Below are 26,705 nucleotides of genomic sequence, written 5' to 3'. Positions count from 1 at the left end.
ATAGAAGTACCCCTATCAGTAATAGAAGTACCCCCATCAGTAATAGAAGTACCCCATCAGTAATAGAAGTACCCCATCAGTTATAGAAATACCCCCATCTGTAATAGAAGTACCCCCATCTGTAATAGAAGTACCCCCATCAGTTATAGAAATACCCCCATCTGTAATAGAAGTACCCCCATCTGTAATAGAAGTACCCCCATCAGTAATAGAAGTACCCCCATCAGTAATAGAAGTACCCCCATCAGTAATAGAAGTACCCCCATCAGTAATAGAAGTACCCCCATCAGTTATAGAAGTACCCCTATCAGTAATAGAAGTACCCCCATCAGTAATAGAAGTACCCCATCAGTAATAGAAGTACCCCATCAGTTATAGAAATACCCCCATCTGTAATAGAAGTACCCCCATCTGTAATAGAAGTACCCCCATCAGTAATAGAAGTACCCCATCAGTAATAGAAGTACCCCATCAGTTATAGAAATACCCCCATCTGTAATAGAAGTACCCCCATCAGTAATAGAAATACCTCCATCAGTAATAGAAATACCCCCATCAGTAATAGAAATACCCCATCTGTAATAGAAATACCCCCATCAGTTATAGAAATACCCCATCTGTAATAGAAATACCCCCATCAGTTATAGAAGTACCCCATCTGTAATAGAAGTACCCCCATCAGTAATAGAAGTACCCCCATCAGTAATAGAAATACCCCCATCAGTTATAGAAGTACCCCCATCAGTAATAGAAGTACCCCCATCAGTAATAGAAATACCCCCATCAGTTATAGAAGTACCCCCATCAGTTATAGAAGTACCCCCATCAGTAATAGAAGTAGCCCCATCTGTAATAGAAGTACCCCCATCTGTAATAGAAATACCCCCACATGTAATAGAAATACCCCCATCAGTAATAGAAGTACCCCCATCAGTTATAGAAATACCCCCATCTGTAATAGAAATACCCCCATCAGTAATAGAAATACCCCCATCTGTAATAGAAGTACCCCCATCAGTAATAGAAGTACCCCCATCTGTAATAGAAGTACCCCCATCTGTAATAGAAATACCCCCACCTGTAATAGAAATACCCCCATCAGTAATAGAAGTACCCCCATCAGTTATAGAAATACCCCCATCTGTAATAGAAATACCCCATCAGTAATAGAAGTACCCCCATCAGTTATAGAAGTACCCCCATCAGTAATAGAAGTACCACAAGCTGTTATAGAAATGCCCCCATCAGTAATAGAAGTACCCCCATCAGTAATAGAAGTACCCCCATCAGTTATAGAAGTACCCCCATCAGTAATAGAAATACCCCCATCAGTAATATAAGTACCCCCATCAGTAATATAAGTACCCCCATCAGTAATAGAAGTAGCCCCATCAGTAACAGAAGTAGCCCCATCAGTAACAGAAGTACCCCCATCAGTAACAGAAGTACCCCCATCAGTAATAGAAGTACCCCCATCAGTAATAGAAGTACCCCTATCAGTAATAGAAGTACCCCCATCAGTAATAGAAGTACCCCCATCAGTAATAGAAGTACCCCCATCAGTAATAGAAGTACCCCCATCAGTTATAGAAGTACCCCCATCAGTTATAGAAGTATCGGACTACATGGAGTGGTCAGAAGCACTCTGAGAAAATAATTTCACTTATATTTATCCACATGTCAAATACTCCGCTAAGAAGGGTTAGGAAATCATCTGATGAAAGCGGTTTTGGGAGATTCCCTATGTCTGCATACGATAAGATGGAGCCGATTTAACAATTTTAACATTCCAGTGGTATGGATTTATGTTGGTGACATCCGTTATTTATCAGCTGGAGAAAGGTCAAAGGCCATAATGTAATAACATTATGGTCAATATACAGGACCCTGTTTGAATACTAGTAGAGTGTTTATTATCTCCGGGGAGCAATTCATTTTGTAGCACATAGTAAAAACACATGACAATAAATATACACCAAAGCAATGCATACAGCAATATGTACACAGCTAACAGTAACAATACAGCTTATGGAGAAAGCTGATAGCAGCTGGCATGAAGTTCAGACCTATTAGTTTTGAACATGGGCAGTCTGTATCTGCGCTTTGAGAGAAGCAACATAACTTCATCAAACAAGGGATACTGGGTGTCCCTCAGAATGAATTGCGCCATGAGTATCACTGGTGGCTGATACTACAGGTGAGAAAGGTCTGAAAGGTCAGTTAAGTTGATGATCCAGCTACTTTGTTTCACAATGTTAACCAGCCTGTTCTTGCTGTTTAAGTTTAGAATGCAAAAACAGCAGATCATATTGAATGTTAAAATGGATGCATTACTACAGAAGCCTTTCCTTCCTACCTATTTAATCAGGGACTTAGGCTGTAAAAAATGCTTTGTAATTATTTAGGATTCTGAAACTTTTCAGATTGTATTTGATAAATTAATCTCAGGTGAACCAATTTGGACCCAACTTGTACTACTCGCTATAGCAAAAAAAGACACATTTCAAATGTGTATTATATTTCATTGTACATTTCACAATTTGTACATTTCACAATGGTGCTCAGTAAAAGGATGTTTTACTTGAATCTGTATTTCCTGCTGGGGGAAAATCTTACCTATGATGCTAGTACATGATTTAGAAACTTCAACAACCCTTTCTATTGTACCCTGGACATCTTAGTGGAATTGAAAGTTGAGTTCTTTTGTAAGCCATCTGCATATAACTAGCTCATAACGAATGACAGAAAAAGGTACTTCCTGTTAAGACTCCAGACTCTATAGCCTATGAATAGCGGAGTTATTGCTCTTTCCCACTTTTGTGAGATAAACAACAATACATGTTATTAAAGCTAAGAGAGCTGTCTAAGTTCAAGTGTCTTGACGCTCCAGTCGTGACGCTCTCATCGCTTTGTCTCACATAATCTGATTTTGTTTCCTGGCTGTCGCCTATGTGATTTCCTCTCTTCTATAACTTCCTAGCGCTTTCAAAATGCTGTCTGCGGTTCGAGGATACATAGTTGTATTAGAAAAGAACAGGATTGTGTGACATGTGCAGATGTTTTATTTGTGTGTCCTACAGGGTTGGGGTCAATTCCATTGAAATTTCCTTCATTCAGGAATTAAACAGAAATTCCAATTCCAACTAAATATTTTCATAGGGAATCATTGAGGAAAATTGTAATTGTAATTTCCGTTTTGAATTGACTGAATTGAAATGTAATTGGATATCTCACACAAAATGTGGCTTTGTGCTGTGGAAGTGCTGTGGTCAACAAAAAGTTGATTAGAAAGTCTATTTTGGAAATTTTACAGGAGGATATTGAAAGAGTAAGCGTAAAACCTTCCATACATAGACTCCATGCCTTGCCAATGATCACCCGGGGTCAGCATCTTTACCAGACGTGGTTAACATAATCGCATAGTGCTTTGGTCTAACATGAGCAAAGATCCAGTGCATTACTTAAAGGGAATTCTGAGGGCCAATTGGGTTAAGGGTCAAGCATTGGGGGGTGGATGGATTCATGATTAACTAAGTTGGCTCTACAGAATAAAAATCCTGGGGAATTCTCTTTTTGATTAATTTTCCTGGCAATGGGAAGAGTGCTCTTACATACAGTAAATGGTAGGCTTGTATGTATTGAATGCATTTGTCCTTCCACTTCCTTCCTCTCATCTTCACCATCTACTCTACATCTTCTTGTTAACCTTCTCCTCTTCCCTGTCTTCACCCTTCCCCTAATCTTCATCCTCCATGCTCCTGTCATCTTTATCTTCACCCTCTTCCATTTTCTCTCCTTCTTCCTCCCTCCTCCTCCTCCTTTTCCACCTACTCCCCATTTCTCTCCTTCAGAGATGTACCAGTTTTCGGTGTCTGAGGGGGCGGCCGTGGGGACGCCGGTGGGGAGGGTGATTGCCACAGATGCAGATATGGGGGAGAACACGGACATGAGCTACCTGATCAAAGATGAGGAGGGCGGGGAACTGTTCAAGGTTACCACCGATGGAGACACACAGGAAGCCGTCATCACTATCAAAAAGGTGGGAGTAGAATGCCGCTGATTTGAGATCAGTTTGGATTTGGGGCCAGAGATAGCCTCGAGGTTAATGTAGCGGGCCAGCAACCAGAGGGTTGCCAGTTCAAATCCCAGTGCTGACGGTGTGAAAAAAAATCTGGTAGGAGTGAGCAGGAACTGGAGGGTTGCTGGCAGTAATATCTCAGGTGCCACCTATTGACAATTTTTCCTTGAGCAAGGACCTAAACTGCCCTGCGGCTGCCCTCTGCTCCAGCCATTGTAATGTTTAAATCGGAGCATTTGAGTTAAATCAAATCAAAGTTTATTGGTTGCTGTTACGAATCCCTTTGGCCCGGCAGTCTAGGGGGGATGGTAACGAGACCCGTAACATAACTCATGCAAATTATAGTAGTGAAAAAGTAAGTGAGAACGAAATAACCACAGACAACTAAATTACCGTCAAACACGCATGGTTTATTTGTAAACACACGGTAAAGTGGAGGAGCTGAGCTGGACCCAAGGAAAGAAACAAATATCCCAAAACACCTAAGCTAGACTACCTGCTTCAACAACAGCTAACTAACTAACCAAAAATACAGTGGGTGGTCCGCCCAGTTCTAACTAGTGTTCTTAGACAAAGTATTCCTACGGGTAGTGTATGCCCATGGCCTATTTATTTTGGTACCCCCTTTTCCCACCATCAAACAAACAGCCAAACACCATAACAAAACAATACTCACAGGCTAACGGACAAAGTGACATGTAGTTGCAAAAACAAGAGATCTAGAGAGAGATCGCATGACAGAGAGATTGAGCTCCAGAGAGAACAACTGACAGGGTTTTTAAATCAAGGGAAAGGGGTTGTGATAGGGTAATGGAAACAGGAGGTGTGTCTTCTGATTGATGACTGATTGGTGACTGATTGGGGAATGATGATTGCCACCTGTGAAGGGAGAAGGAGAGAAAAGAAATACACACACAGGATACCTGTATCCGTAACAGTTGCTTACACAGATTTGCAAGTGTTATAGCATATATTTTAGATTCTTCAAAGTAGCCACCCTTTGCCTTAATGACAGTTTTGAACGCTCTTTGCATTTTCTCAACCAGCTTCACTTGGTATGCTTTTCCAACTCATCCCAAACCGTCTCAATTGGGTTGAGGTTGGGTGATTGTGGAGGCCAGGTCATCTGATGCAGCACTCCATCACTCTCCTTCTTGGTCAAATGGCCCTTACACAGCCTGGAGGTGTGTTGGGTCATTTTCCTGTTGAAAAACAAATGATAGTTCCACTAAGTGCAAACCAGATGGGATATCGCTACAGAATGCTGTGTTAGCCATTCTGGTTAAGTGTGCCTTGAATTCTAAATAAATCACTGACAGTGTCACCAGCAAAGCACCCCCACACATCACACCTCCTCCATGCTTCACGGTGGGAACTTCACATGTGGAGATTATCCGTTCACCTACTCTGTCTCACAAAGACACGGCGGTTGGAACCAAAAATCTCCATTTGTATTCATCAGACCAAAGGTAAAATGTCCACCGGTCTAATGTCCATTGCTCGTGTTTCTTGGCCCAAGCAAGTTTCATCTTCTTATTGGTGTCCTTTAGTTGTAGTTTCTTTGTAGCAATTCGACCATGAAGGCCTGACTAACACAGTCTCTCCTGAACAGTTGATGTTGAGATGTTTCTGTTACTTGAACTCTGTGAATAATTTTTTGGGGCTGCAATTTCTAAGGCTGGTAACTAATGAACTTATCCTCTGCAACAGAGGTAACTCTGGGTCATCCTTTCCTGAGAGCAAGTATCCTCATAGCGCTTGATGGTTTTTGCGACTGCACTTGATGAAACTTGACATTTTCATGTCTTAAAGTAATGATGGAATGTTGTTTTTCTTTGCTTATTTGAGCTGTTCTTGCCATAATATGGACTTGGTCTTTTACCAAATAGGGATATCTTCTGTTTACCACCCACCCTACCTTGTCACAGCACAACTGATTGGCTCAAACGCATTAAGAAGGAAAGAAATTCTACAAATGTACTTTTAACAAGGCACACCTGTTAATCGAAATGCATTCCAGGTGACTACCTCATGAAGCTGGTTGAGAGAATGCCAAGAGTGTGTTTTCAAAGCTGTCATCAAGGCAAGGGTGGCTACTTTGAAGAATCTCAAATATAAAATATATTTTGATTTGTTAAACAGTTTTTTGGATACTGCATGATTCCAAATGCGTTATTTCATAGTTTTGATGTCTTCACTATTATTCTACAATGTAGAAAATAGTAAAAATAAAGAACCCATGAATGAGTAGGTGTCCAAACTTTTGACTAGTACTGTATATACACGGTACAGTCAGTGCCTTCAGAAAGTATTTACGTCACACCCTTAGACTTTTTCCAAATGTTGCTGTGTTAGCTTGAATTTAAAATAGATTCAATAGAGATGTTGTTTTTGTCACTGGCCTACACACAATACCCCATAATATCAAAGTGGAATGATGTATTTCACAATTTTTACAAGTTAATTAAATCCTGAAATGTCTTAAGTCAATACGTTTTCAACCCCTTTGTTATGGCAAGCCATAATAAGTTCAGGAGTAAAAATGTGCTTCACAGTAAGTTGCATGGACTCACTCTGTGTGCAATAATAGTGTTTAACATGAATTTTGAATGACTATCTCATCTCTGTACCCTACACATACAATTATCTGAAAGGTCCCCCAGTCGAGCAGTGAAATTCAAACACAGATTCAACCACAAAGACCAGGGAGGTTTTCCACTGCCCCGGAGAGGAAGGAAACCGCTCAGGGATTTCACAATGAGGCCAATGGTGACTTTAATCCTTAACAGTTATGATTCCATCTACAGTAAGTAAGATACAAAAAAAATCCCCATCAAAATCCAGCAGCTTAAGCTAGAGATATCAGGGTTTTTTAATCCGCCTATATCAGCCTTTTTCATCCGCCTATATCAGTGGCCGAGCTACAGTACAGCGGAGTTTGTCAGACCATGAGACATCCAGAAAATCCATCTTCACACAAAATGTCTGTATCGTCCGAACGGTTTGGCTTAACTATTATGACCCCTCTATGGAAAGGGGAGACTCTCACGAAGACGATGGTGTTCTCCATTTTGCTCTACGGACCCAACAAGTGTCACGGGACTCGTCTGAAGTCAGTAACGCTGATGTGCCAACTTCTGTCTGTGGTGTCCGAACCATTTGAGCTACAAACTAATATGACCTCACAATAGAAAGGGGGAGACTCACGAACACTGAGCTTTCTTGTGTCTTCTAAATATAGGAAAGACACCTCAAGACCTCATTCCTTATGATTTATTTTTTCACTCTTTTTTTTGCCATTCATGAATGTGTTATTTCATGTGTTTCTATGGGCTTTAATTGTAAATACCGAAGAAAAAAAAATGTAATAGAATATTTGTTGTTTTTTAAGAAGGAAGCCTGTACAGAATAAAAAATATTCCAAAACATGCATTCTGTTTGCAACAAGGCACTAAAGTAATACTGAAAAAATGTGGCAAAGCAATTAACTTTTTGTCCTTACAAAATCCAATACAACACATTACTGAGTACCACTCTTCATATTTTCAAGCATAGTGGTGGTTGCATCATGTTATGGGTATGCTTGTAATTGTTAAAGACTGGGGAGTTTTTCGGAATTAAAAGGTAAACGGAATGGAGCTAAGCACAGGCAAAATGATTTAGTCTGCTTTCCACCAGACACTGGGAGATGAATTCACCTTTCAGCGGGACAATAACCTAAAACACAAGGCCAAATCTACACTGGAGTTGCTTACCAAGAAGACGGTGAATGTTCCTGAGTGGTCGAGTTACAGTTTTGACTGAAATCGTTATGAAAATGTATAGCAAGACCTGAAAATGGTTGTCTAGCAATAATCAACAACCAATTTGACAGAGCTTGAAATATTATGAAAATAATAATGGGCAAATTTTGCACAATCCGGTGTAGAAAGCCCAGAGACTTATCCAGAAAGACTCTTTAACGATCGTCCTGGGAAGAAGGAGTGGACCAAAACGCAGCATGGTAAGTGTCCATGTTAATATTTATTTTAACTCAGAACACTAAGACAAAATAACAAAAATAGACCAACACGAAACAGTTCTGTCTGGTGCAGACACAGAGACAGAAAACAACTACCCACAAAACCCATGTGGGCAAGAGCTACCTAAGTATGGTTCTCAATCAGAGACAACGATAGACAACTGCCTCTGATTGAGAACCACACCCGGCCAACCAACAAAGAAATACAAAACATAAAACACAGAACATAGAATGCCCACCCCAACTCACGGATCTCTAAGGTCAGGGCGTGACAGACTCACAGCTGTAATAACTGCCAATGTTGATTCTAACATGTATTGACTCAGGGGGTTGAATACTTATCTAATCAAGATATATTCGTGTTTTATTTTTCATACATTTTTTACAAATCTTAGAATGTTTCTTCCACTTTGACATTACAAAGTATTTTTTGTAGATCGGCGACAAAAGAAATACAAATAAATCCATTTGAATCCCACTTTGTAACGCAACAAAATGTGAAAGAGTGAAGCACTGTGAATACTTTCTGAAGGCATTGACAGTATATGAATAGAAAAGGTTTGTACAGCAGTAGAGCTCAGATGTCCTTATTGCTGTTTAGGTATTTGATAGACTTGGCAATCCTTATATCTGCTCAGTTTACACTTAGGCACCCTATAGCGTCTGCCTGAGGGGTGAATTATTTCCCCTTAGAGTGACATGTCATTGCTTTAGTTCTTCCCTGTTTGTGCTCTGTACAGCCACTGGACTTCGAGAGCAAGCGTACACACAACGTGGTGGTGGAGGCTGTCAACAAGCATGTGGACCCCCGATTTTTGGAGCTTGGTTCTTTCCGCGACCAGACAATCGTGCGGGTCAGCGTAACTGACGCGGACGAGCCGCCTGTCTTCCTCCCTGCTGAGGGGGCCATCATGGAGGTCCAGGAGGATGCCAGGCTAGGTGCGCTGGTGGGCACAGCTACCGCCAAGGACCCAGACAAGGAGAATGCACCTGTCAGGTATGGATCATGGCTCCTTTTTTCAAATCCATTATAGTCTATTAGTTCATTCAGATAGTTCTTCATTAACTGCTTCAGATGGGTATGTAAGTATTGCTACAGATAAACCTACAGATAAGCCTAGAACTGCTAGAGATATGGCTATAAGAACGGGTAGAGATATGGCTATAAGAACGGGTAGAGATATGGCTATAAGAAATAGTAGAGATATGGCTATAATAACTGTAAGAGATATGGCTATAAGAACGTGAAGAGATATGGCTATAAGAACTGGTAGAACTGGCTAAAAGAACTAGTAGAGATATGGCTATAAGAACGGGTAGAGATATGGCTATAAGAACGGGTAGAGATATGGCTATAAGAACGGGTAGAGATATGGCTATAAGAACGGGTAGAGATATTGCTATAAGAACGGGTAGAGATATGGCTATAAGAACGGGTAGAGATATGGCTATAATAACTGGTAGAGATATGGCTATAAGAACGGGTAGAGATATTGCTATAAGAACGGGTAGAGATATGGCTATAAGAACGGGTAGAGATATGGCTATAATAACTAGTAGAGATATGGCTATAAGAACGGGTAGAGATATTGCTATAAGAACGGGTAGAGATATGGCTATAAGAACGGGTAGAGATATGGCTATAAGAACGGGTAGAGATATGGCTATAAGAACTGGAAGAGATATGGCTATAAGAACTGGAAGAGATATGGCTATAAGAACTGGAAGAGATATGGCTATAATAACTGGAAGAGATATGGCTATAAGAACTGGTAGAGATATGGCTATAATAACTGGTAGAGATATGGCTATAATAACTGTAAGAGAGATTGCTATAATAACTAAGAGATATGGCTATAAGAACGTGAAGAGATATGGCTATAAGAACTGGTAGAACTGGCTATAAGAACTAGTAGAGATATTGCTATAAGAACGGGTAGAGATATGGCTATAAGAACGGGTAGAGATATGGCTATAATAACTGGTAGAGATATGGCTATAATAACTGGAAGAGATATGGCTATAATAACTGGAAGAGATATGGCTATAATAACTGGAAGAGATATGGCTATAATAACTGGAAGAGATATGGCTATAATAACTGGAAGAGATATGGCTAAAATAACTGGAAGAGATATAGCTCTAAGAACGGGTAGAGATATGGCTGTAAGAACTGGTAGAGATATGGCTATAAGAACTGGTAGAGATATGGCTATAAGAACTGGTAGAGATATGGCTGTAATAACTGGTAGAGATATGGCTTTAATAACTGGAAGAGATATGGCTATAAGAACGGGTAGAGATATGGCTATAAGAATGGGTAGAGATATAGCTATAAGAACTGGTAGTGATATGGCTATAAGAACGGGTAGAGATATGGCTATAAGAACTAGTAGAGATATGGCTATAAGAACTGGTAGAGATATGGCTGTAATAACTGGTAGAGATATGGCTTTAATAACTGGTAGAGATATGGCTATAATAACTGGAAGAGATATGGCTATAATAACTGGTAGAGATATGGCTATAATAACTGGTAGAGATATGGCTATAATAACTGGTAGAGATATGGCTATAATAACTGGAAGAGATATGGCTATAATAACTGGAAGAGATATGGCTATAATAACTGGTAGAGATATGTCTATAATAACTGGAAGAGATATGGCTATAATAACTGGAAGAGATATGGCTATAATAACTGGTAGAGATACAGCTATACGAACTGGTAGTGATATGGCTATAAGAACGGGTAGAGATATGGCTATAATAAGACATACCATTAGTATAATGTATGCTTCACAAGTAAAGAAGCAGAACTTTCAACAAATAGAAACTTGTTCATAGCTACAAATGATATGTTTACAATGTCATATAAGACCCTCAAATAAGGACTACATTACTGCATTTATAGGACTGATTTAAATGGCATCTTATATCAACAAACACAGGTTTAGATGTACAGGGAGCTTGGGATTTGGCATTTCTTTTTAAATATGGTAATAAACACACAATTGGAAGATCGCTGCACGACACAATTTGAATCATGAAAACATTGATTCATCCATTTGTACAATGCCAGAATCACATTACTCTAGGCTACTGCAATGACTGTTGACCACGCTAGAGGATTCCTCAGTATCTCACACATCTTTGTGCGTTCGCTCAGATCCCTATTTATGAGCAGAATTATATTATTTTGTGCCAGAGCCTCCATCTCAGGTCTTGGGTGGAGGAATAATAGCGGTGAGGAGAGTGGAGCTTCACGCACACCGACACACACAGGCTGTGCAAATTACCTCTATTAAAAATGCATGAGGCTGAACTGAAAGTGCTCCAGGTGTAATAAAGTACAACACAATGGCAGTGCCACCGCCTGCTTGTTGGCAGGCGAGAGCCAACGGGTTCGAGGGTACCTTGGCGCTTCGCCATGCCCATCGGTACCACTTTAATCATCTCGATTGGACGGAACTAACCCCGACGCCTGGTGCCCAAGGGCCCATCACTCTCTCCCACACTCCTGTCACCCTGCTCCGGAGGGCACCGATCGGGTATTGCCGGACACTGGCTGGCACTAGCAGGCAGTAGCGGGCGCTGTACCAAGGGGGTAAGAGTTCCAGAGGTATGAACACAGCCTCTGGAAACAACAGAAAATGTGTTTGTGTTCTTTGTTTGGCTCTTTATCAGGAAGATGGAATGGCGTCTTGAAACTTTGTGTTTAGTGCTTACAGATCTTCTGGAAATGTGTACTTCTCCATTAATATATTAAAGTGATGGCATATTTGCAAATGTTATAAGATGCACAGGTAATATCTACATGATCTCCCTTCACCAACTACTATAGCAGTTTTGAAAGCTGAAATATCATTTGATGACATTTACATAATTATTGTGTAGGTGTCACCGTTTGTCACTATTTCTTGCATAAATAAAATACATTTTAATGATAGCCTTAGCTATACTGTTTATTGATGTAGTGTGTTCTGTATACACGTTGCAGCTATGAAATGTGTTGTTCCTTGTATAGACTACAGATTCAGAGCGGGCAGACTCTAATGTAATATGACTAGAATAATCTAACTGTGGCTGCATTATGCACCTCAACACCTAGACTACATGAAGCTCATCTCACTGTAGCCCTTTTAGCTGTCTTGTACGACTTGTACAAAGACCCTACTGGTCCCTTTGATGAGCTTTTTGTCCAAAAGGTAGAAAAGGAAATGATTATGCTCATAATATTCCATTAAAGTCCCGACGGGCACACGAGCCTGCTCAAGAGAAAAAAAATAAACTACTCACAGGGTTTTGTTGGCTCTATACTCTCCTGAGCGCTCCTCGTGGAGCCAACCACAAGGATGTGCAAATGTATTTTGCTTTCATTGGAGTGCAGCATGAAATATTCATTTTTATTTTTTTCCCCTCCAGCATGGGCTGAAACCACAGACTTGTTTGGGGATGTAGGTGCAGTAGGGACACAAGCACTGTGACAGGTTTCCTATACAGATGCTAAATGGATAATTATTTTCATCCTTTTTTAAATCTGGCTCACAGTTTCCCTACATTTGAAAATGCTAATGTATAGCCATAATCCGATGTCAACGGCAACTGGCAATATCCCCATGGGACACAGTGTTAGGGCAGCCACCGAAAAAGTCTTGCAGATGGTTTAGAATTGGATTTTACACCGTTCAAATACGTACTCCCCTTTTTCCTCGCTCTCCCTACCAGGTTCTCCATTGACCGAAGTACAGACCAGGAGCAGATCTTCCACATTGATCCAGTATCGGGCTCCATCACCCTGGGCAAGATTCTGGACCGAGAGACGGCTGGCTGGCACAACATCACTGTGACAGCAGTGGAAGCAGGTATATGCTCCAGTTCTATGAATGTGTATTGCATTGTATACATAGAGAGACATAACATATTATAAGCCTTGTTATAAGACATCATAAAGGCTCATACATGCTTATAACAAGTTTTAAAGCATTATACCTGTACGTTTTAAATGTTATCATATCTTCAAGTAAGAATTGGTAATATGCCTTTGACTGAGAGGCTGATACAGGGCCATGATACATAACACTATCATAAGAATGACATAGCACCTGTCATAGCAGTTTATAACACCCAGCCTTGCCCCTATAGTAACTGATATGATACTAATCTGAAGTTTGGTTTGTTTTGTCTTTTCATATATACTAAGGCTCTACGTGAAGTGATTGTTATGATATTGCTATGGAATCACAGATGACCGACAGATATCATCAGCACCAACAAGTTGTGACATAATCCAAAATAAAAGCAAAACACATGTAACGTTGTTTCATCTTGCTCAATACTTTTTCATTCGCAAAGAAAATGAAGAATGTAATACCCTGACGGTGGAGTAGCTGGTGGCAAGCTATTCTTATACCCTGAGAACTAAACGTCGTGCAGTGACAGGAATACACAGAGTACTTTTTCCAATCTTTGACAGATGAAGTGATGTTGGGATTGTATTGAAAGCACAAGAGATTGCATTCTGCATCTGGCTAGTAATATCTACCTGGCCTCACAGGATGAAATAAACCATTTCAGCACAACAGTGAATTCTACTTCTCTCTGTGTTTGTTTTTCTCCCTTAAAGGGATAGTTCACCCAAATTACAAAATTACATATTGGTTTCCTTACCCTGTAAGACGTTTATGGACAAGGTATGACAGCAATCCATGCTTTGGTTTAGCTTTCCTGGCACTGGTTCCACATGCTAAAGATTTAGCAATCGTATGAAAAATCCCATTCATGTCATGGGACAATATATTAGCATTTTTAATGCATCATGTTTAAATCATCTTTAAGTAAATTTGTTAAGCTTCACAATCAATTTTAGTTACTTTTTGATGATTTGGACATGATACGCTAAAAGTGCTAATTTCAGTCCCATGACTTGAATTGGATTTGTGCCAAAAAAAGGCTAAAATGTTAGCATGTGGAAACAGTGCTAGGGAAACAACTAAACCAAAGCATAGATTGTCATCATAACTCGTCCATAGACTGCTTACAGGGTAATGAAACCAATGTATAAGTTGTGTGAACTATCCCTTTAAGTGTAAAAACGTAACCTTATACTGTGTGTTATAGTTGTACGCGTACGAATATAATTATTCATGGTAGTTTGGGATTGTGCTCTACGCGACACATTTGTTTGCGTTGCGAGCAAACTTCTCACTCAAACATGTGGAGCAAATGAGCATTTGGGAGTCTTTCAGCATCTGCTTGGTGTTGTAATTCTCAAGACAAATTGTTTGCTATTGTGCTCTTTCTCTCTGTGCTCACATTATGACATAGGCACATTTTAATGTTAATTTACCATTTAATTGTGTGAGAGAGTGATTTGAGCCCATATCAGGCATAAACACAGGGCTGTACATGACAGATAAAGCCCTTCCTTGCTTCTCTTTTCTTTTTTTTTTTTACCCAGACAAACAAAGTCGACGGTTGACTTCATCAGAAATTCTCTCCAAATGTTTCTTATCGCCAGCGGCTCATTGATTCTCGAGCACATTGAGCAGGAGTCAAGAGAAGTGAAGCAGCAAACCACCAGGACAAAACTTTTTTTTAAATAACTCTTTCAACAGTTTTGTGCAACTTGGTTTTATGACTCCTCCGCTAGTTATGGTTGGAGTGGCAAAAGGTTGAATTGAACAAGGCCATTTTAAGATTATAGGAAAATAACATGACCCCTCATTATTCCCCAACCCCGTTATTGACATTAAAACCGTGTGATTGCTGGCTACAGTACATCAGCATTGTTGAGTCCTTTTGTCACGATCGTGTGGAGGAGAGACGGACCAAGGCGCAGCGGGATATGAATACATCTTCTTTTATTAGAACCACGAAGATGAACACGAAACGAAACACTTATACAAACTATACAAAACAACAAACGACCGTGAAGCTATAAACGTAGTGCACACACACAGGCTACAAACGTTCAACATAGACAATTACCCACAAACACCTAAAGCCTATGGCTACCTTAAATATGGCTCCCAATCAGAGACAACAATAACCAGCTGTCTCTGATTGAGAACCAAATCAGGCAACCATAGACTTTCCTAAACACCTACATTCAACCATAGACATACCTAGACACATACACTCAACACAAACCCATACACTACAACCAACACCCCCTATACCATATAATCACCCAAAACACACACATACCCCATGTCACACCCTGACCTAACTAAAATAATAAAGAAAACAAATAATACTAAGGCCAGGGCGTGACAGTACCCCCCCCAAAAGGTGCGGACTCCGGCCGCAAAACCTGACATATAAAGGGAGGGTCCGGGGTGGGCCCTAATATGGCGGCGGCTCGGGTGCGGGACGTGGCCCCCACTCCAGCATTGTCAATATCCGCTTCGGTGTCTCTGGTAGATCCTGGCTGACTGGCGGATTCAGTCGATCCCGGCTGACTGGCGACTCTGGCTGCTCATGGCTGGCGGGCGACTCTGGCTGCCCATGGCTGGCGGGCGACTCTGGCTGCCCATGGCTGGCGGGCGACTCTGGCTGCCCATGGCTGGCGGGCGACTCTGGCTGCCCATGGCTGGCGGGCGACTCTGGCTGCCCATGGCTGGCGGGCGACTCTGGCTGCCCATGGCTGGCTGACGGCTCTGGACGCCCATGGCTGGCTGACGGCTCTGGACGCCCACGGCTGGCTGACGGCTCTGGACGCCCACGGCTGGCTGACGGCTCTGGACGCTCACGGCTGGCTGACGGCTCTGGACGCTCACGGCTGGCTGACGGCTCTGGACGCTCACGGCAGGCTGACGGCTCTGGAAGCTCACGGCAGGCTGACGGCTCTGGACGCTCACGGCAGGCTGACGGCTCTGGACGCTCACGGCAGGCTGACGGCTCTGGACGCTCACGGCTGGCTGGCGGCTCTGGACGCTCACGGCTGGTTGGCGGTTCTGGCAGATCCTGTCTGGTTGGCGGTTCTGGCAGATCCTGTCTGGTTGGCGGTTCTGGCAGATCCTGTCTGGTTGGCGGCTCTGGCAGATCCTGTCTGGTTGGCGGCTCTGGCAGATCCTGTCTGGTTGGCGGCTCTGGCAGATCCTGTCTGGTTGGCGGCTCTGGCAGATCCTGTCTGGTTGGCGGCTCTAGCAGATCCTGTCTGGTTGGCGGCTCTGGCAGATCCTGTCTGGTTGGCGGTTCTGGCAGATCCTGTCTGACGAATGGCTCTAGCAGCTCCTGACTGACGAACGGCTCTGACGGCTCGGGACAGACGGGCGGCTCTAATGGCTCGGGACAGACGGATGGCTCAGACGGCACTGGGCAGACGGATGGCTCAGACGGCACTGGGCAGACGGATGGCTCAGATGGCGCTGGGGAGACGGATGGCTCAGATGGCGCTGGGGAGACGGATGGCTCAGATGGCGCTGGGGAGACGGATGGCTCAGATGGCGCTGGGGAGACGGATGGCTCAGATGGCGCTGGGGAGACGGATGGCTCAGATGGCGCTGGGGAGACGGATGGCTCTGGCCGGATGAGGCGCACTGTAGGCCTGGTGCGTGGTGCCGGAACTGGTGGTACCGTGCTGGAGACACGCATCTCAAGGCTAGTGCGGGGAGAAGGAACAGGGCATACTGGACCCTGGATACGCACATTAGGCCTAGTGCGTGGTGCCGGCACTGGTGGTACCGGGCTGGGGACACGCACTTCAAGGCTAGTGCGGGGAGCAGCAACAGGATGCACAGGACTCTGGAGACGCACAGGAGACTTGGTGCGTGGCGTAGGCACAGGTGGTAATGGGCGGGAGACACGCACCATTGGACGAGTGCGTGGAGGAGGAACAGGGCTCTGGAGACACACTGGAAGCCTGGTGCGTGGTGTAGGCACTGGTGGAACTGGACTGGGGCGGGGAGGTGGCGCCGGAAATACCGGACCGTGCAGGCGTACTGACTCCCTTGAGCACCGAGCCTGCCCAACCTTACCTGGTTGAATGGTCCCCGTCGCCCGCCCAGTGCGGGGAGGTGGAATAACCCGCACCGGGCTATGTAGGCGAACCGGGGACACCATGCGTAAGGCTGGTGCCATGTAAGCCGGCCCAAGGAGACGCACTGGAGACCAGACGCGTTGAGCCGGCTTCATGGCACCTGGCTCAATGCCCAATCTAGCCCTACCAGTGCGGGGAGGTGGAATAACCCGCACCGGGCTATGAACACGTACAGGAGACACCGTGCGCTCTACTGCGTAACACGGTGTCCGCCCGTACTCCCGCTCTCCACGGTTAGCCTGGGAAGTGGGCGCAGGTCTCCTACCTGCCCTCGGCCCACTACCTCTAAGCCCCCCCCAAGAAATTTTTGGGTTGTACTTGCGGGCTTCCAGCCTTGCCTCCGTGCTGCCTCCTCATATCGCCTCCTCTCGGCTTTCGCTGCCTCCAGCTCTTCACGAGGGAGGCGATATTCTCCCGGTTGTGCCCAAGGTCCCTTTCCATCCAAAATCTCCTCCCATGTCCATGAATCCTTTGTTCCTTGCTCCTGTTGCCACTGATCACGCTGCTTGATCCTTGTTTGGTGGGTAATTCTGTCACGATCGTGTGGAGGAGAGACGGACCAAGGCGCAGCGGGATATGAATACATCTTCTTTTATTAGAACCACGAAGATGAACACGAAACGAAACACTTATACAAACTATACAAAACAACAAACGACCGTGAAGCTATAAACGTAGTGCACACACACAGGCTACAAACGTTCAACATAGACAATTACCCACAAACACCTAAAGCCTATGGCTACCTTAAATATGGCTCCCAATCAGAGACAACAATAACCAGCTGTCTCTGATTGAGAACCAAATCAGGCAACCATAGACTTTCCTAAACACCTACACTCAACCATAGACATACCTAGACACATACACTCAACACAAACCCATACACTACAACCAACACCCCCTATACCATATAATCCCCCAAAACACACACATACCCCATGTCACACCCTGACCTAACTAAAATAATAAAGAAAACAAATAATACTAAGGCCAGGGCGTGACACCTTTCTTGAATGAGGTCCATGGTTGGTCATCATGTTGCAGGGGTGATTGACCCCGATTAGCAATGAGCAAGGCCAGAACAACCAAACATATTATACTTTAAGAATGATATCACCATGTCAGAGGCAGTCATACAGCATTTTCCTCCTATCGGAGTGTCAACTCAATTGTTTGCATTCACATATGCTTAAAAAATCCCCAGAACGTGTCTTAATTCAGAGCTTGAGACGTCCAAAACGGTTCATTACCAGCTTTCAAGTGGTAAATACGAGTGTGAAACTTGGTTAGAAGCATTGTATCCCCAGTTTTCTTTCTTTCCTAGTTCCGATTTGCGCTTGAAGGCAGCATAAAGGCGGTTCCCTCTGCAGTGTACTGTATCTAGTTCTTCCCTCGATGGGAGACCAAAGAGCTGAGTAGTAGTGTCAAAAGCAGCTTTTTGCATCTTCTGCAGACTCTTGACAGACCTGTCGGGGAAGAATCCTATCAGGGCGGCAAGACTGACACATCATTTCAAAGACCTGTGATAGATAGTATGATATCACATTGCAAACAGTTTTTTTTCCCGAGACAGTTAAATAGGGGGGAAATGTATACTTGTCCCACCCTTAGGGTAACAAGATACCAAATCAAATCAAATCAAAATCAAATCAAATTTTATTAGTCACATACACATGGTTAGCAGATGTTAATGCGAGTGTAGCGAAATGCTTGTGCTTCTAGTTCCGACAATGCAGTAATAACAACAAGTAATCTAACCTAACAATTCCACAACTACTACCTTATACACACAAGTGTAAAGGGATAAAGAATATGTACATAAAGATATATGAATGAGTGATGGTACAGAACGGCATAGGCAAGATGCAGTAGATGGTATAGAGTACGGTATATACATATGAGATGAGTACTGTAGGGTATGTAAACATAAAGTGGCATAGTTTAAAGTGGCTAGTGGTACATGTATTACATAAAGATGGCAAGATGCAGTAGATGATATAGAGTACAGTATATACATATACATATGAGATGGGTAATGTAGGGTATGTAAACATTATATTAAGTGGCATTGTTTAAAGTGGCTAGTGGTACATTTTTACATAATTTCCATCAATTCCCATTTTTAAAGTGGCTGGAGTTGAGTCAGTATGTTGGCAGCGGCCGCTAAATGTTAGTGGTGGCTGTTTAACAGTCTGATGGCCTTGAGATAGAAGCTGTTTTTCAGTCTCTCGGTCCCTGCTTTGATGCACCTGTACTGACCTCGCCTTCTGGATGATAGCGGGGTGAACAGGCAGTGGCTTGGGTGGTTGTTGTCCTTGATGATGTTTATGGCCTTCCTGTGACATCGGGTGGTGTAGGTGTCCTGGAGGGCAGGTAGTTTGCCCCCGGTGATGCGTTCTGCAGACCTCACTACCCTCTGGAGAGCCTTACGGTTGTGGGCGGAGCAGTTGCCGTACCAGGCGGTGATACAGCCCGACAGGATGCTCTCGATTGTGCATCTGTAGAAGTTTGTGGGTGCTTTTGGTGACAAGCCGAATTTCTTCAGCCTCCTGAGGTTGAAGAGGCGCTGCTGCGCCTTCTTCACAACGCTGTCTGTGTGGGTGGACCAATTCAGTTTGTCCGTGATGTGTACACCGAGGAACTTAAAACTTTCCACCTTCTCCACTACTGACCCGTCGATGTGGATAGGGGGGTGCTCCCTCTGCTGTTTCCTGAAGTCCACAATCATCTCCTTTGTACCTGAGTAGTTTGAAAGTCTTTATCTTTCAAGAAAATATATTTAAAGCGAAGGTTTTACATTGCCCCTGACCAGGTGCAGACTGCTTCCTCGCAAGGAAATATCTTAGAATTTGTGAAGTATTGAAAAGTTGCAACTGTATAAAAGTAATAGAGATATGACATATAGTGGCCACTTTGTCTAATTGGATACGACATACTAATGAACGTGAACACTTGAGAATTCATTTGCACAAAACATTATGTGTTAGGCTGTGTAACAGTTCAAATGGGAAGGGAGATTATATAACAGAGGAAATTATTTATGCTTACCATTGAGCCAATGATGACGAAGGTGAGTTTGTTAGGATTCATTTAGTAATGGTGCGCTGTGTGGAGGACATTTCAGACAGAAATTCAGACTGATCATAGATCAGATGTGCATCAGCCACTGACCTTGTGGGATTTGTCTGTGATTGTATAATCTACGTGATGTCCTTATCAAGACTGCTTAGCGATATTTTGAACTTTTGAATATTGTTTTTGTGATCAATGTATCATGTCAGCCATTTGTATGTAATGGATTGGATTCATATTGTGCTTTTCCAAGTGCAGAAAGCTCTTGACATTGTTCAGAGGTAACGCACCTCATCCACTACCATGTCTAGCACCTTTGTGTAAGGCTGTATGCCAATGACTGGTGTATATTCATTACAAGTGTTTTTCGTAAAGGGACAGTTCAGCAATTTAACATTTATTTTCTTACTTTGAAAGCAGTCTCTGGACCAGGAGTACTTTGGCTTTGTTAAAATGTAGCATTTTCTTAATTTCTTTAGATTATTTGGGCATGAAATTTTAACCCCAGTGTGTATTCCAGTCACTTCTTGTCTTTCAAGGTAAAATAAATAGCTACATATGTATTGCTGAACTATCCCTTTGAGTTAACATTAGATTTTCACAGTACTGTACATTATTAACTGAACATATCCTATTGAGTGTATGCATCCTCATGTGTTTTTGGTTAGTGGCACTGTATAGTACAACGTCACATTTTGCGTTTTGATAGTGTTTACTTTAGCTAGCAAAATGACCATATACAGTGGGGAGAACAAGTATTTGATACACTGCCGATTTTGCAGGTTTTCCTACTTACAAAGCATGTAGAGGTCTGTCGTTTTTATCATAGGTACACTTCAACTGTGAGAGACGGAATCTAAAACAAACATCCAGAAAATCACATTGTATGATTTTTAAGTAATTAATTTGCATTTTATTGCATGACGTAAGTATTTGATCACCTACCAACCAGTAAGAATTCCGGCTCTCACAGACCTGTTAGTTTTTCTTTAAGAAGCCCTCCTGTTCTCCACTCATTACCTGTATTAACTGCACCTGTTTGAACTCGTTACCTGTATAAAAGACACCTGTCCACACACTCAATCAAACAGACTCCAACCTCTCCACAATGGCCAAGACCAGAGAGCTGTGTAAGGACATCAGGGCTAAAATTGTAGACCTGCACAAGGCTGGGATGGGCTACAGGACAATAGGCAAGCAGCTTGGTGAGAAGGCAACAACTGTTGGCGCAATTATTAGAAAATGGAAGAAGTTCAAGATGACGGTCAATCACCCTCGGTCTGGGGCTCCATGCAAGATCTCACCTCATGGGGCATCAATGATCATGAGGAAGGTGAGGGATCAGCCCAGAACTACACGGCAGGACCTGGTCAATGACCTGAAGAGAGCTGGAACCACAGTCTCAAAGAAAACCATTAGTAACACACTACGCCGCCATGGATTAAAATCCTGCAGCGCACGCAAGGTCCCCCTGCTCAAGCCAGCGCATATCCAGGCCCATCTGAAGTTTGCCAAGGACCATCTGGATGATCCAGAGGAGGAATGGGAGAAGGTCATGTGGTCTGATGAGACAAAAATAGAGCTTTTTGGTCTAAACTCCACTCGCCATGTTTGGAGGAAGAAGAAGGATGAGTACAACCCCAAGAACACCATCCCAACCGTGAAGCATGGAGGTGGAAACATCATTCTTTGGCGATGCTTTTCTGCAAAGGGGACAGGACGACTGCACCGTATTGAGGGGAGGATGGATGGGGCCATGTATCGCGAGATCTTGGCCAACAACCTCCTTCCCTCAGTAAGAGCATTGAAGATGGGTCATGGCTGGGTCTTCCAGCATGACAATGACCCGAAACACACAGCCAGGGCAACTAAGGAGTGGCTCCGTAAGAAGCATCTCAAGGTCCTGGAGTGGCCTAGCCAGTCTCCAGACCTGAACCCAATAGAAAATCTTTGGAGGGAGCTGAAAGTCCGTATTGCCCAGCGACAGCCCCGAAACCTGAAGGATCTGGAGAAGATCTGTATGGAGGATTGGGCCAAAATCCCTGCTGCAGTGTGTGCAAACCTGGTCAAGAACTACAGGAAATGTATGATCTCTGTAATTGCAAACAAAGGTTTCTGTAGCAAATATTAAGTTCTGCTTTTCTGATGTATCAAATACTTATGTCATGCAATAAAATGCAAATTAATTACTTAAAAATCATACAATGTGATTTTCTGGATTTTTGTTTTAGATTCCGTCTCTCACAGTTGAAGTGTACCTATGATAAAAATTACAGACCTCTACATGCTTTGTAAGTAGGAAAACCTGCAAAATCGGCAGTGTATCAAATACTTGTTCTCCCCACTGTATGCTCCCATTCTCTGCTTCACTGTGCTTTCACCTCAGAAGGGAGGTAAAACAAAGACAGAATAACTCAGAGTCCATTCATATCCCCATTTCCCTGTTGACCCAATTTACATTTAGAACAAACTGTTTCCTGTAGCAATCATCCTAAACTATTGTTCATGAATCTACACAATCCCTTTATGTCTAGGGCCTGGTTCTGTGGTATGGTAGTTCTGTGGTATGGTGGTTCTGTGGTATGGTGGTTATGTGGTATGGTGGTTCTGTGGTATAGTGGTTCTGTGATATGGTGGTTTTGTGGCATGGTGGTTCTGTGACATTGTTATGTGGTATGGTGGTTCTGTGGCATTGTTATGTGGTATGGTGGTTCTGTGGCATTGTTATGTGGTATGGTGGTTCTGTGGCATTGTTATGTGGTATGGTGGTTCTGTGGTATGGTGGTTTTGTGGCATGGTGGTTCTGCGACATGGTGGTTCTGTGGTATGGTGGTTCTGTGGTATGGTGGTTCTGTGGTATGGTGGTTCTGTGGTATGGTGGTTCTGTGGTATGGTGGTTCTGTGGTATGGTGGTTATGTGGTATGGTGGTTATGTGGTATGGTGGTTCTGTGGTATGGTGATTCTGTGGTATGGTGGTTATGTGGCATGGTGGTTCTGTGGTATGGTGGTTCTGTGGTATGGTGGTTCTGTGGTATGGTGGTTATGTGGTATGGTGGTTCTGTGGTATGGTGGTTATGTGGTATGGTGGTTATGTGGTATGGTGGTTCTGTGGTATGGTGGTTCTGTGGTATAGTGGTTATGTGGTATGGTGGTTATGTGGTATGGTGGTTCTGTGGCATGGTGGTTCTGTGGTATGGTGGTTCTGTGGTATGGTGGTTATGTGGTATGGTGGTTATGTGGTATGGTGGTATGGTGGTTCTGTGGTATGGTGGTTCTGTGGCATGGTGGTTATGTGGCATGGTGGTTATGTGGCATGGTGGTTCTGTGGTATGGTGGTATGGTGGTTCTGTGGTATGGTGGTCACGGGCTTCCTTTCCAGACTCTCTGAAGAAGACTCTCAGTATAATGTTATTTCAGCAAGAAATCTGCTATCGAGATTTTTAACATCTGCTGAGCAGCCACCAGATGTACAGCGTGTCAATAATCTGTTGAAATACACTTTCTTCATGTCTCAGATATTTCTTCAAGACAAATTTAGAACAGATCAGCTCACCAGTGAGGCCAATAAAAACAGTCTGCTGAAAACGACGGAGGATCCCCCCCACTCCCCCCCAAAAATGAAAAGAAACTGCAACTTAAAATCTTAACCGTCATTTGGATTGAAGGGGTTTGACTGAGGTTTAAAGTGACCAATGACCCAGTTTCCCAATGTTCCTCAGTTTCCCAATGTTCCTCAGTTTCCCAATGTTCCTCAGTTTCCCAATGTTCCTCATTTTCCCAATGATCAGTTTCCCAATGTACCCAGTTTCAGTTTTTTTTTTCTTCGTGGGATTGAAATGTAATGTGCACTGATTATTGCCATTCTCCTATCTGCTCTGTAGGTCCACTGTGGAGGGCTGAATTAAGGTAGATAAGACTGTGAGAGCACATCCATTTATATTCTTGCTGCTCAGGCAAAAACCACTCAATTAAAATATAGCATTGATGTGAGGATTATGCTATTAGTGGAGTGAGTATTCTCATCAGCGCTACTACCACTGCAATGAAAAGCAAGCGATAGCTAGGCAATGTGTGCAGTAGGATGGCATGGGCTATATGGGGTATCTGGGCTATCTGGGCTATCTGGGCTATCTGGGCTATCTGGGCTATCTGGGACATCTGGGACATCTGCGACATCTGAGACATATGGGGTATATGGGGTATATGGGGTATATGGGCTATATGGGGTATCTGAGGTATATGGGCTATATGGGGTATCTGGGACATCTGGGCTATATGGGGTATCTGGGACATCTGGGACATCTGGGGTATCTGAGGTATATGGGCTATATGGGGTATCTGAGGTATATGGGCTATATGGGGTATCTGAGGTATATGGGCTATATGCGCTATCTGGGACATCTGGGGTATCTGGGACATCTGGGGTATCTGGGACATCTGGGCTATATGGGGTATATGGGGTATATGGGGTATATGGGCTATATGGGGTATCTGAGGTATATGGGCTATATGGGGTATCTGGGACATCTGGGCTATATGGGGTATCTGGGACATCTGGGACATCTGGGGTATCTGAGGTATATGGGCTATATGGGGTATCTGAGGTATATGGGCTATATGGGGTATCTGGGACATCTGGGCTATATGGGGTATCTGGGACATCTGGGACATCTGGGGTATCTGAGGTATATGGGCTATATGGGGTATCTGAGGTATATGGGCTATATGGGGTATCTGAGGTATATGGGCTATATGGGGTATCTGGGACATCTGGGCTATATGCGCTATCTGGGACATCTGGGGTATCTGGGACATCTGGGCTATATGGGGTATATGGGCTATATGGGGTATATGGGCTATATGGGGTATCTGGGACATCTGGGCTATATGGGGTATCTGGGACATCTGGGCTATATGGGGTGTATGGGCTATCTGGGACATCTGGGGTATCTGAGGTATATGGGCTATATGGGGTATCTGAGGTATATGGGCTATATGGGGTATCTGAGGTATATGGGCTATATGGGGTATCTGAGGTATATGGGCTATATGCGCTATCTGGGACATCTGGGGTATCTGGGACATCTGGGGTATCTGGGACATCTGGGCTATATGGGGTATATGGGCTATCTGAGACATATGGGGTATATGGGCTATATGGGGTACATTGGGTATATTGGGCTATATGGGGTATATGAGGTATATGCTATATGGGGTATATGGGCAATCTGGGCTATATGTGGCGTTTGGGCTATATGAGGTACTTGGGCTATCTGGTGTACGTGGGGTATCTGGTCTATATGGGGCATCTGGGCTATATGGGGTATCTGGGGTACCTGGGCAGTCTGGGCTATATGGGGCGTCTTGGCTATATGGGGTACCTGGGCAATATGGGGTATCTGAGGTATATGGGCTATATGGGGTATCTGGGACATCTGGGCTATATGGGGTATCTGGGACATCTGGGCTATATGGGGTATCTGGGACATCTGGGACATCTGGGGTATCTGAGGTATATGGGCTATATGGGGTATCTGAGGTATATGGGCTATATGGGGTATCTGGGACATCTGGGCTATATGGGGTATCTGGGACATCTGGGACATCTGGGGTATCTGAGGTATATGGGCTATATGGGGTATCTGAGGTATATGGGCTATATGGGGTATCTGAGGTATATGGGCTATATGGGGTATCTGGGACATCTGGGCTATATGCGCTATCTGGGACATCTGGGGTATCTGGGACATCTGGGCTATATGGGGTATATGGGCTATATGGGCTATATGGGGTATCTGGGACATCTGGGCTATATGGGGTATCTGGGACATCTGGGCTATATGGGGTGTATGGGCTATCTGGGACATCTGGGGTATCTGAGGTATATGGGCTATATGGGGTATCTGAGGTATATGGGCTATATGGGGTATCTGAGGTATATGGGCTATATGGGGTATCTGAGGTATATGGGCTATATGCGCTATCTGGGACATCTGGGGTATCTGGGACATCTGGGCTATATGGGGTATATGGGCTATCTGAGACATATGGGGTATATGGGCTATATGGGGTACATTGGGTATATTGGGCTATATGGGGTATATGAGGTATATGCTATATGGGGTATATGGGCAATCTGGGCTATATGTGGCGTTTGGGCTATATGAGGTACTTGGGCTATCTGGTGTACGTGGGGTATCTGGTCTATATGGGGCATCTGGGCTATATGGGGTATCTGGGGTACCTGGGCAGTCTGGGCTATATGGGGCGTCTTGGCTATATGGGGTACCTGGGCAATATGGGGTACCTGGGCTATCTGGGGTACCTGGGCTATCTGGGGTACCTGGGCTATCTGGGGTACCTGGTCTATCTGGGGCACCTGGTCTATATGGGGCACCTGGTCTATTCTGGGATACATGGTCTATCTGGGGTATATGGTCTATATGGATTACCTGGGCAATATGGGGTACCTGGGCTATATGGGGTA

The 26,705-nt window shown here is 43.7% G+C and overlaps 1 protein-coding gene across 1 annotated transcript in view; it reads left to right on the top strand.

Annotated features, from left to right (window-relative positions):
* LOC139535308 (cadherin-22-like) overlaps positions 1–26,705 on the top strand; it is a 217,532-nt gene that overhangs the window by 168,822 nt on the left and 22,005 nt on the right. The window contains exons 7-10 of the mRNA XM_071334614.1: positions 3,852–4,039; positions 8,840–9,096; positions 12,828–12,964; positions 14,220–14,227. Coding sequence (XP_071190715.1) covers positions 3,852–4,039; positions 8,840–9,096; positions 12,828–12,964; positions 14,220–14,227 — 590 coding nt within the window. The remainder of the gene's footprint in view (positions 1–3,851; positions 4,040–8,839; positions 9,097–12,827; positions 12,965–14,219; positions 14,228–26,705) is intronic.

Source organism: Salvelinus alpinus, chromosome 12, assembly GCF_045679555.1.
Source record: "Salvelinus alpinus chromosome 12, SLU_Salpinus.1, whole genome shotgun sequence".
Classification (NCBI taxonomy): Eukaryota; Metazoa; Chordata; class Actinopteri; order Salmoniformes; family Salmonidae; genus Salvelinus; species Salvelinus alpinus.
The sequence above is the reverse complement of the archived record's forward strand: the minus strand, read 5'-3'. Positions and strand labels throughout refer to the sequence as shown.